The sequence below is a fragment of the Myxocyprinus asiaticus genome, chromosome 45 (genome assembly GCF_019703515.2).
Source record: "Myxocyprinus asiaticus isolate MX2 ecotype Aquarium Trade chromosome 45, UBuf_Myxa_2, whole genome shotgun sequence".
Lineage (NCBI taxonomy): Eukaryota > Metazoa > Chordata > Actinopteri > Cypriniformes > Catostomidae > Myxocyprinus > Myxocyprinus asiaticus.
In genome coordinates, this window is record NC_059388.1 from 18,349,886 (window position 1) to 18,361,598 (window position 11,713).

Here is an 11,713-nt window from a genome sequence, read left to right on the forward strand (position 1 = left end):
AACATAACCCCGATTGATTCATACACTGTTTGCCTTTAGCCATGTTATGGTTTTTATACCATAAATCTACGGAGAGGGTAGTAATGAGTCTATAAAGTAAGAAAATGATCTGTTTTGTCTTTTTAAATAATATTTACACTAGCATGCAATTTGTAATGACATTCATCACGTATGATTTTGCGTTGACATCAAGCAGTGTGTTAAATCAGCCGCTTGTTTTTGAAACCCTGGTTGCATTGTTGACTCTCTCTTGTCTATATTTGGTTAACTCTAGATTTCTTAGTTATGTTACATTTATTAGGGGTTAAATACTGTGATATTTAGCCTTTGAAATTCAGCCCAGTGGCTAAAATAGCATTTTAAAAATTGTTTTAAACCATTAAGCCAGAATTAAACGTTTAAATAATTACTAATTAGATTAATATTTCCTGTTCCAGATCTAAGAACGCATCCATCATATCAATGCCTAACCTGATCTGTGCTGTCAGGCTGGAGCTGTTCTAGGGTCAGTGGATATTCATGGCTTAGCTCAGACATCAGTGGATGCATGGGGCCATCCTTTGATTAAAATATCGGAATACAATACAGTTTATAATAAAAGTTTTAATGTTACATATTTATATAGTACATCTTTAAATATTAATGGAACTAAAAGGTCCTATTGACTTTGGTCTCAGTCTCATATATGTTCAGAGATCAGAAACTTTTAACACTACGTACTTCAAAAAAGTGTTTTAAAAATACTATTTCCACTTTCCATAGGTAAAACACCCTTTGTGTATAGTTGACAGTTTTATAGTATGGAAGAAGTTTTATAGTCAATTATTGATTAATTGGTTGTTTTAAAGTTGCGAGGTTAATGGCATTGTCTCAGTAAGTGTTTTGCAAAGAAAACGCTAATGTCCTGGCTCGTGACTTAAAGTTTGCAAATTCTTAGAGCACATTTATATGTATTGCTCATTGTTTTCAGGGTTATATACCTAAATATTTGGTACTTATTGCATCTGGATGAACAGTTTCTAATATCTCACCAAGACATGCATTTTGACCAATCAGACTCTCGATCTGTGCTCTTCTAGTATGCACGCTTGAGTGCTGAATAGCAGCCGCCCAACAAGACAGCGTGTTGGTACTGAATTGAGTCAGTATGTGGTGTCATCGATACTGTGTAGAAAGACTGGTATTATTAATTTAAAAATATATTACTTTATATTAAAATTATACTGTATTTATATTTAGGTTTAACTTGATACAGAAGCATTGGTACGTTTGACATCACTACAACATTCAGGGTTTTACTGAAAACATTTGGGGCTTAAGCCCCGGTAGCTCACCCCTAGCGCCACCCATGCTGTCAGGTAAACAAACACATCTTGCATTCAACTGTGTTTGCAATAGAGCTTGGTATTGCCTGGCATGTCACGATACAATACCTATTGCAATACACGTTACAATTCTATATATTGTGATACATCACGATATCATAATTTGATTAGATTACTAATCAAGTCATTTGGGTATATTTCAGTTATATACTGATGTCTGATGAAGAGCATGTAGTTCGAAACATCAAATTTTTGTCTCCTGGTGAGCTCATTAAATTGATTTGAAAGTAACAGGGTGCCAGCTTTGTTGTGTTTACATGATATTAATACACAAATAGTTTAATATAAATATCGATACATAATAATAATTAATTTTCTTTATTTATCACACATTATACATTTGCACATATACGGTGAAATTCTTCTTTTTCACATATCCCAGCTAGGCTGGGGTCAGAGTGCAGGGTCAGCCATGATACAGCACCCCTGGAGCAGATAGGGTTAAGGGCCTTGCTCAAGGGCCCAACAGTGGCATCTTGGCGGTGCTGGGGTTTGAACCCCCGACCTTCTGATCAGTAACCCAGAGCCTTAACCGCTGAGCTACCACTGCCCCTGGTGTCATCGATACTGTGTAGTATCGACTACCGGGGCTTAAGCCCCAAATGTTTTCAGTAAAACCCTGAATGTTGTAGTGATGTCAATACATGGATACATGGATCTAAAGTATCGATACAATATCATGAGAAAAAGTATTGCAGTATATCGATATTTGATTGTATCGACATAGCCCTAGTTTGCACATACACCAAGGTAAATAAGTTGATCATGGAATCCAATAACATTTCTTTTATCCAGCATGAACGACATGAACCTCAGCCCGGTGGGCATGGAGCAGCTCAGTGTGCCCCCTGTGAGTGCAAGTCACCTCTGCCTCCCTACATCCCCAACCCAAAACCCCATCACCACTCCAGGTCAGGAAACAAATGCCTTTCAGATGTATTGGTATGACATTTGCTCTGTGTGGTATGAGAAGTTTGACTGAATGGAGAGGTAACACTCTTTGCTTTAATTTCAGGCATGCCAGTTGCTATACCCAGCTTGGGTCCTTCACTTGGGCCGCTTCCCTCTGCCCTGTCCCTAATGTTGCCCATGGGTCCTTTAGCAGACAGAGGTGTTATGTGCGGCCTTCCAGAGAGAAATTATACATTACCACCTCCTCCATACCCCCACCTGGAGAGTAGTTACTTCAGACATATCCTTCCAGGTAATGTTACAGAAAAACAAGACAAAGACAATATAAACCAGGGGTTGGCAACCTTTTCTGACCCAAGGATCCCTAATATATAATGAAAACATGTACAAGCATTTTTACATTATGCTATGCTAGTGTTGACATAATTTGAGTGGTGGTGGCATAGTGAGCTAAAGCACATAACTGGTAATCAGGTTGCTGGTTCAATCCCCACAGCCACCACCACTGTGTCCTTGAGCAAGGCACTTAACTCCAGGTTGCTCCGGGGGGATTGTCCCTGTAATAAGTACACTGTAAGTCACTTTGGATAAAAGCGTCTGCCAAATGCATAAATGTAAATTTCTCATTTAAATAGCCAACCTTTACATCCTTTGCCATGTCCTGGATTCATCGCTTCATTGTATTGTCTGACAAAGAGAGAGTTACTGTACATTTGTCTCATTTTGGTTTCATGCATTTAAGAACCATCCAAATCACCCAAAGATGAACTTAGAGTAGGGCTTTCAATTGATCACATTTTTAAATCAAATTAACTACATGATATGCCTATTAATTAATCTAATCACAATTAATCATCAATATTTGCTGTAAAAGACCAACAAATAAAAACAATTCAATATGTAATAGGCTAATCAAAATAATTATAAATATAAAATATAATAAATGTAATAACAATAATTCACAATTATATAATAATATCAGAGATAATTCAAAGACTTTGCATTATTGTGGCAGATGTGTAAAGGTTTGATTAGACAATACAAAAAAAGTGGCTTAATAAGTCAATATATTGTTTGGTTTATTTCCATATCATTGCACATAAGCCTATCACTGGCCTACAGTCCACTGATATCCATTTTACAATTAAGTTAATCAATCTGTCCAAGGTAGACGTTCGCACAAGATGCGTTCTTGTGTTACATCTCTCCACTTGTGTCAGACAGACACTTTTGGTGCTTCACACTGTGGTTGTGTGCATTTCACTGGTTTTCAGTGTTGCCTGAACTGATGGAGCTGACTTACTGCCCCATGCTGACGGAGACTCGCAAAAACATGAGATGGAACTTCAAGCTTGATTCCTTACTAAAGATGGACACCTAATGGCATGGATGCAGCATCGTTTAAAAACGCAATAGTTTTCTGTTCCTGATGCCATTGTAGAAATTCACTATTCACAGTCGGCCATGCTTAATTCAAACCACGAGTGAAAGTGTCAAATAATAGGGCGGTTGCTGAGATTAAGGGAGTAGTATTTGGCTGGTCATGTGATTCTAACATGGCGGCTCCCAAGAGGGGACACTCTTCATGTAAATTTAAACAGCTTTTATAAGTTTACTGATATGACTGAAGTCTGTGTGTGGTCATGATTTTATACATATGTTTAAAAATTACAATTAATTTAGTTAGGAATCAAACATTTTTAATAAGGAAAAAAATAACTGAGTGCACCTTTAAAGTGGCGTTCTTTAAAAAAAAAAAAATCACACAGAATTGCCGTGTTAATTCGACAGCCTTAAATTAGACAATACATTTTAGATGAAGCTATGACCAAATTTACTACATTTAGAAATACATTTTGAAATATAGAAATATCTTAAATATTCAGACTGCCCGCAGTACATTCATGGACGGCAAGTTAAAAACCCTGCCGTTAAACCTATTTAACCGATGTGTTAGTACAATAATACATCTAGTTAGTTCATTAATTAAATCTGGCCCTCTTTCTATAGGTATTCTGTCATATTTGGCAGATCGTCCTCCACCCCAGTACATCCACCCTAGCAGCCTTAACATGGATGGAACCCTTTCTGTGTCCAACAACAACCCATCTGGCTTGGACCCATACAGTGGCCCAGGTGGCCCTCTAGAACAAGGTCTGGTGTCCTTAGACTCCCGTCAGGTAGGAGGCCAGCCTGATCTACACCAAGGAGGCTCTCACGAGGTACAGCTGGACACAACCGGACTAACCATGGAATCACGTGTGAGCAGTCCCATGTCTCCTGATGGAATGGAAGAGGACTTGGCCACCATGGAAGGTGTAGTGGTGTCAGAGACTCAGCAGCAGCTTGGCACCAGATCTCAGCCTCATGAGGGCTTGGCCAGTGTGGACTCTTCAGGTGGTGTTATGCCCCTGCATGGAGCGGGCTTGGAGCTGCCTGTGGTGATGGAACAGGAGCATATGGGTGGTAGAGTAGGAACGAGCACTACAGGGGCGGGTGGTCCAGGGACTCTGGGTGAAGCCTTGCACTCCACTGGAGAACTGAACTCTGGGGTAGTTAGTGTGGTGCTTACTGGGGCCATGCCCCAACAGGCTCAGTTGCAACCTTCAGGAATGGGATTGGAACCTGTCAACGTATCACCCATCACTGCAGAGGTTTCTCTGGGACCAGACAACAGTCTGGTGCTGGTAAACTCTACATTGCAACTAGAAGATTCAACCTCCAATAAGGAAAACTTGACCACTGCCTTCAACATTTGTAAGTTTTGAATATTGATTTTGCATTGGGTCTTAATTATATTGTCCAATGTGAGTGTAGTGAGTCAGAAAGTGCAATGTTTCCTCACATGGTTTTATACAGACATTTTAAAGGAATATTCAGGGTGCGATACAAGGTAAGCTCAATCGACAGTATTTTTGGCATAATGTTGATTACACAAAAATTAATTTTGACTCGTCCCTCCTTTTATTTAAAAAAAGCAAAAATCTGGGTTACAGTGAGGCACTTACAATGGAAGTGAATGGGGGCCAATCCGTAAACATTAAAATACTCACTGTTTCAAAAGTATAGCCTCAATATATTAACAATATGCATGTTAACATGGTTTTAGTGTGATAAAATCACTTCCTAACCTTTTCTGTTGCCTTGACGACAATGGCATGAACTCTAAAAGCCTAAAACAATCGTAAAAATGATCATTTAAATAACTTTACAGCTCAAGTCAATTAAATGTTTTGTGACTCCCATCAATGTAATGTATATTATATGCATTTTATTTGTCTTCAAGGGTGCACTTTATGTGACCGGTCATATCCCTCCGACTGCCCTGAACACGGGCCTGTTACATTCATCCCAGACACGCCCATTCAGAGCAGAGCCCGCCTCTCACTTCCCCGCCCTCTTTGCCTCCGTATTTCTGTAGCTGATGAGCCCATTGGTAAGTGAAGCCTACTGTGCCACTGGAACCTATAGGAGTCTAACTTCCTTTTATTGAATGCTTTTCACCACATATCCAAATGGCTTTTTTAGTCAGCTACTCACTTTCAATTTTTGCTTTCTATAGGTGTGTTTGCTAGAGAAACCATACCCTCCAGGACCTGCTTTGGGCCTATGGTTGGACAGCACTGTAGCAGTGTAGAACTTATAGACTGGCCTGACAAGGAGACCCCTCAGATATGGAAGGTCATTGTCACGTCACAAAATTTTTTTAAAAAAGGACCCAAAATTATCATGAAATTAGTCAGTGACTACTGTGTCATATTCCAAGTCATTTTCAGTTAGAATCTCAACTTCCATTGCGTGTTTGTGAGCGCTATGACTGTTTACCCTATAACTTGCGCTGTTTAGCGTTAAGTCATACGAGTTTGGAACGACATGAGGGTAAATTGACATAATACAGTTTTTGGGTAAACTCTCCATTTAAGTTTGGCCATACAGTTTACATACATTATGATATTTGTGTGAAGATTTTTCAACTAAATGGAGTCATCTAAGACAGTTTATTCCCCATTACACAGACATGTTGTGTTGTAAACCTAAGAATGGCTCAAATAGGTCTCCGTTTCCTTAATCTAATGTAGATGTTCCACAATGATATCCAAGAGTTCTGCATCGTGACGACAGATGAGCATGAATGTAACTGGATGATGTTTGTGCAGAAAGCAAGGTAATACAACTGTACTGTAATAAAAAAAAATATATATATATATTTCTCCTGATATTCTCAGTTAAATCAGAAAATGTTTGACTGGCAAATATGTCATGCTTTGTATGAATAGCGTCCGGTACTTGCAAACTAAAATCAATTCCATTTGCAGCGCTACAGAGGAGCAGAATCTGGTAGCATATATTGACAATGGAAAGCTTTATTTCTGCACATCCAGAGAGATTCTACCAGATCAGGAGCTGTTGTTCTATTACAGCAGGGAGTACAGCAGACAACTAGGTGTGACAATGGACCCCCTTTAATCATTCTAAACCAAAGAATTGTCAGAGTTGGTATTGAGTTAATTATCTGCTGCCACTCTATCTCTCCAGGTGTACCCCGTGTGCCAGAGGGCCAGATGTGTCACTGTGGAAAAGACTGTGCCTCTTTCACAGAGTTTAAATCTCACCTTACCAGCCACGCCCAGAGGCATAGCCCCACCCAAGACCACCCTTCTCACTCTGCCCACAGCCAGTCACAGGACAAGATAAGCAATGAGCCGTCCCGATCTGCCTCCTCTCCACAGTGGCAGTGCCACTCAGATGTGAATGAACATTCGAGCAGCAGTGGGCACACTCACGGTCGGGAGAGGAAATTTAAATGCAGCATGTGCACACGGGCATTCACCACATCCACTAAGTTAAACGTGCATTTCATGGGCCACATGGGCATGAGACCACATAAGTGCAGCTACTGCAGCAAAGCGTTCAGTGATCCTAGCAATCTAAGAAAGCACTTGAGAATTCACACAGGTAATTGTGTATGTCATAGATAACCACTGTTAACAGATTTCACTAGGATTTAAAGGTGCTGTAAGCGATTTTAGCCGTCCTAACTTCCACGAAACTGAGCTGTTGATTTAGCCACGCCTCCTCTTTCCAAAACACCTCACTGACATAAAGCATGTTCCCAAGGTTATCAAACACAACAGTAGTGAAATAGCGCCCTCAACTAACAAATTATAAATCAGAATTTGGCATTAAGCCTCAGTAATTCTCTGCAACGACAACACTATGAGAACGTGCAAAATGATTGACAGGTCGAAAGTGTCATAGATCGTGGCCCGTGGACACATTTTTGTTTGCTGTTTACAAAGTCTAGAGCTGTCACAGAGACTTATTTCATATCACTTATTTCAGTGATATCTTTCAGGGAGTAGGAAATTTTTTTGCATACCGTTCCATTAAAAAATCGCTTACAGCACCTTTAAAGTAAACATGAAATCAAAATTGACCTTACAACATTCTTAATACAAGTTCCTGGTCTTATTGAACATGATTCATGAGTTATTCCAAAGGGGGAAAATGTTTTGTATAGTTAATCTTTTATCAAAATATATTAGCTTGCTCAACACCTTTCCTTTTCAGCTGATGTCACTTAGGCCAGAAAATATATTAACCGATAATATTGTAGTCTACATTTTCATGATACAATCAGATCCTGATGTAAAAATCCCGACCAATTTTTTTTTCTTATTATTTCTTTGATTTGTGTCATGTGTCACATTATGGAAGTAAAGTGGTCTGTGATTAAAACAAACAAACAAATCCAATTAGCTCTATTTTTATTGGCTATGGAAATAGTCTGTCATTATTACTGTTGTGAAATATTTGATGTGGTTTTTTTGTTTTGTTCTGCAGGTCAAAAGAACTTCAGGTGTACAGTATGTGGGAAGTCTTTTACTCAGAAAGCACACGTAGAATCTCATATGGTTATACACACGGGTGCCAAGAACATTAAATGTGACCATTGTGACAAGATGTTTGTGCGGAAACAAGACCTCAAACAGCACATGTATTCACATTCATTGTAAGGCCATGTTTCATCCAAATCCCTTTGTTTTTTATTTTGCACAGTTCTTTTGTGTGTTAAAAACATGCAGATTTAATTGAATAGTTGAATAATGTTTAATTTAAGAAAAGATGCTAGATTAAGCCTTGTTTTAAATCACAAGGTGTTTGAAGTCCGTGTATGAAATAAAAATTGACCCTATTTACTTTCTTAATAAAATACTTTCATAATAATTTCATAAAAAAAAAAAAAAAAAAAAATATATATATATATATATATATATATATATATATATATATATATATATATATATATATATATATATGTATACATTTGAAGTCAGAAGTTTACATACACTTAGGTTGAAGTAATTCAAACTAATTTTTTAACCACTCCACAGATTTCGTATTAGCAAACTATAATTTTGGCAAGTCGTTTAGGACATCTACTTTGTGTATGACACGAGTAATTTTTCTAACAATTGTTTACAGACAGATTGTTTCACTTTTTATTGACTATATCACAGTTCCAGTGGGTAATAAGTTTACATACACTAAGTTAACTGTGCCTTTAAGCAGCTTGGAAAATTCCTGAAAATTATGTCAAGCCTAATTTAGCTTCTGATAGGCTAATTGGAGTCAATTGAAGGTGTACCTGTGGATGTATTTTAAGGCCTACCTTCAAACTCAGTGCCCCTTTGCTTGACATCATGGGAAAATCAAAAGAAATCAGCCAAGTAATACAAAAGTACAAATAATAGTACACAAATATATACTCCATGGGACCACGCAGCCATCATACCGCTCAGGAAGGAGACGGATTCTGTCTCCTAGAGATGAGCGTAGTTTTGTGCGAAAAGTGTAAATCAATCCCAGAACAACAGCAAAGGACCTTGTGAAGATGCTGGAGGAAACAGGTAGACAAGTATCTATATCCACAGTAAAACGAGTCCTATATCGACATAACCTTAAAGGCTGCTCAGTCAGGAAGAAGCCACTGCTCCAAAACCTCCAAAAAAAGCCAGACTACAATTTGCAAGTGCACATGGGGACAAAGATCTTACTTTTTTTTTTTGGTCTGATGAAACATAAATTTAACTGTTTGGCCATAATGACCATTGTTATGTTTGGAGGAAAAAGGCGAGGCTTGCAAGCAAAAGAACACCATCCCAACCATGAAGTATGGGGGTAGCAGCATCATGTTGTGGGGTGCTTGGCTGCAGGAGGGACTGGTGCACTTCACAAAATAAATGGCATCATGAGAAGGAAAATTATGTTGAAGCAACATCTCAATACATCAGCCAGGAAGTTAAAGCTTGGTCACAATTGGGTTTTCCAAATGGACAATGACCACAAGCATACCTTCAAAATTGTGGCAAAATGGCTTAAGGACAACAAACTCAAGGTATTGGAGTGGTCATAGCAAAGTCCTGACCTCAATACGATAGAAAAATGTATGGGCACAACTGAAAAAGGATAAGGAGGCCTACAAACCTGACTCAGTTACACCAGTTCTGTCTGGAGGAATGGGCCAAAATTCCAGCAATTTATTGTGAGAAGCTTGTGGAAGGCTACCCAAAACATTCTGACCCAAGTTAAACAATTTAAAGGCAATGCTACCAAATTCTAACAAAGTGTATGTAAACTTTTGACCCACTGGGAATGTCATGAAAGAAATAAAAGCTTTTTGGCACCATTCAGAGTAAATTCTAAAGAATGTTGTGCATGAAAATCCCAGGAGATCAGCAGTTACAGAAATACTCAAACCAGCCTATCTGACACCAACAATCATGCTACGGTCTAAATCATTGAGATCACATTTTTCCCCATTCTGATGGTTGATGTGAACATTAACTGAAGCTCCTGACCTGTATCTGCGTGATTTTATGCACTGCACTGCTGCAACACGATTGGCTGATTAGATAATCTCACACAACAGTCTCTAGAATTTATTCAGAATGGTGCCAAAAGCACAAAAAAAAAAAAAAAAAAAATCCAGTAAGCTGCAGTTCTGTGGACGGAAATGCCTTGTTGATGAGTGAGGTCAGCAGAGAATGGCCAGACTGATTTAAACTGACAAAGTCTACGGTAACTCAGATAACCACTCTGTACAATTGTGGTGAGAAGAATATAATCTCAGAATGTTATTCTGAGATGGGGGTTGGCGCTATTTTGGTGGCACAAGGGGGACCTACACAATATATATATATATATATATATATATATATATATATATATATATATATACATTTTCTTTGCAAATTTGTTAAACATTTTCTTGCTTATTTTTTCCCTATTCCAGAGACCGCCAGATAACCTGCCCAAAGTGTGACAAACAGTTCTTGAAGACAGACCATCTAAAAAAACACTTAAACTCTCACAACGGAAAACGGGACTTCATCTGTGAAAAGTGCAACAAGGCTTTTCTCACTAAATACCATCTCACACGCCACCTCAAAATCTGCAAGGGTCCTAAAACTGGTCGAGGGGCAGCACAGGGGGATGAAGGGGAAGATGAAGAAGATGAGGAGGAAGAGGATGAAGAAGAAGAGAGGGAGGCTGAAGGACAGATCAATCCAGCATATTCTTCAGATAAAACCCTGTGACTTTATCTTTAAATGTTATAGGATGAATTCAAGCCTTTGCTTAGCCTATTTATTTATCTCTTTCCCTTTCTTTTTTGTTTTTGTTTCTGTTCTGCCATCAGCCTTTAATTCCTTTTGCCAAAATCATTGTATCCATATGTCAACTGGCCAACAGAGCACAGAAATATAATTACATTTGCAATAAGGAAAATTATGCATTAAATGTTTAAAGTCAAGTGTTACTGTCAAATTGTCATATATATATATATATATATATATATATATATATATATATATATATATATATGTATATATATATATATGTATATGTATATATATATATGTATATGTATATATATATATAATGTATATGTATATATATATAATGTATATATATATATATATATATATGTATATGTATATATATGTATGTATGTGTATATATATATATATATATATATATATATATATATATATATATATATATATATAATGTATATGTATATATATGTGTATATACATATATATATATATAATGTATATATATATATATATATATGTATATATATATATATATATATATATACATATATGTATATATACATATATATATATATATATATATATATATATATATATATATATATATATATATATATATATGCCTTTTTGACTTGTTAAAAAACGATTTATATTAAGTATTTGTTTACACCCACAGTGCTCCTTTATTTCACAGCAACAATGTATGTTCTTTACACTTAACTCTGTATTTTCTTTCTTTTTTTTTCTTTTTTTTGTTAAATAATAATAATTAAAAAATAAATAAATACTCGAAAT

General features: G+C 37.1%; 2 protein-coding genes across 3 annotated transcripts in view; both read left to right on the plus strand.

Annotated features, from left to right (window-relative positions):
- The window catches only part of LOC127434848 (prestin-like), a 230,607-nt gene that overhangs the window by 30,593 nt on the left and 188,301 nt on the right, over positions 1-11,713 (plus strand). The gene's annotated exons all lie outside the window — the stretch shown is intronic.
- On the plus strand, positions 8-11,121 carry LOC127434847 (PR domain zinc finger protein 4-like). Of its 2 annotated transcripts, XM_051687868.1 has the most exons (12): positions 12-96; positions 438-505; positions 2,181-2,296; positions 2,401-2,589; positions 4,308-5,054; positions 5,584-5,733; positions 5,860-5,978; positions 6,377-6,462; positions 6,614-6,741; positions 6,834-7,253; positions 8,142-8,310; positions 10,594-11,121. In XM_051687868.1, exons 3-12 carry the CDS (start codon positions 2,182-2,184, stop codon positions 10,895-10,897), a joined length of 2,427 nt encoding a protein of 808 aa, XP_051543828.1. In that variant the 5' UTR covers positions 12-96; positions 438-505; position 2,181; the 3' UTR covers positions 10,898-11,121. The 2 variants fall into 2 exon arrangements, with proteins under 2 accessions (XP_051543826.1, XP_051543828.1); XM_051687866.1 differs by lacking the exon at positions 438-505 and having other exon boundaries at positions 8-96.

Excerpts from the sequence above, each read along its gene's own strand:
- LOC127434847 (XM_051687866.1), top strand. The coding sequence starts at position 2,182 with ATGAACGACATGAACCTCAGCCCGGTGGGCATGGAGCAGCTCAGTGTG. Across the intron at positions 5,055-5,583 it reads GACCACTGCCTTCAACATTT|GGTGCACTTTATGTGACCGG; the intron begins GTAAGTTTTGAA and ends TTTGTCTTCAAG. Across the intron at positions 5,979-6,376 it reads AGACCCCTCAGATATGGAAG|ATGTTCCACAATGATATCCA; the intron begins GTCATTGTCACG and ends AATCTAATGTAG.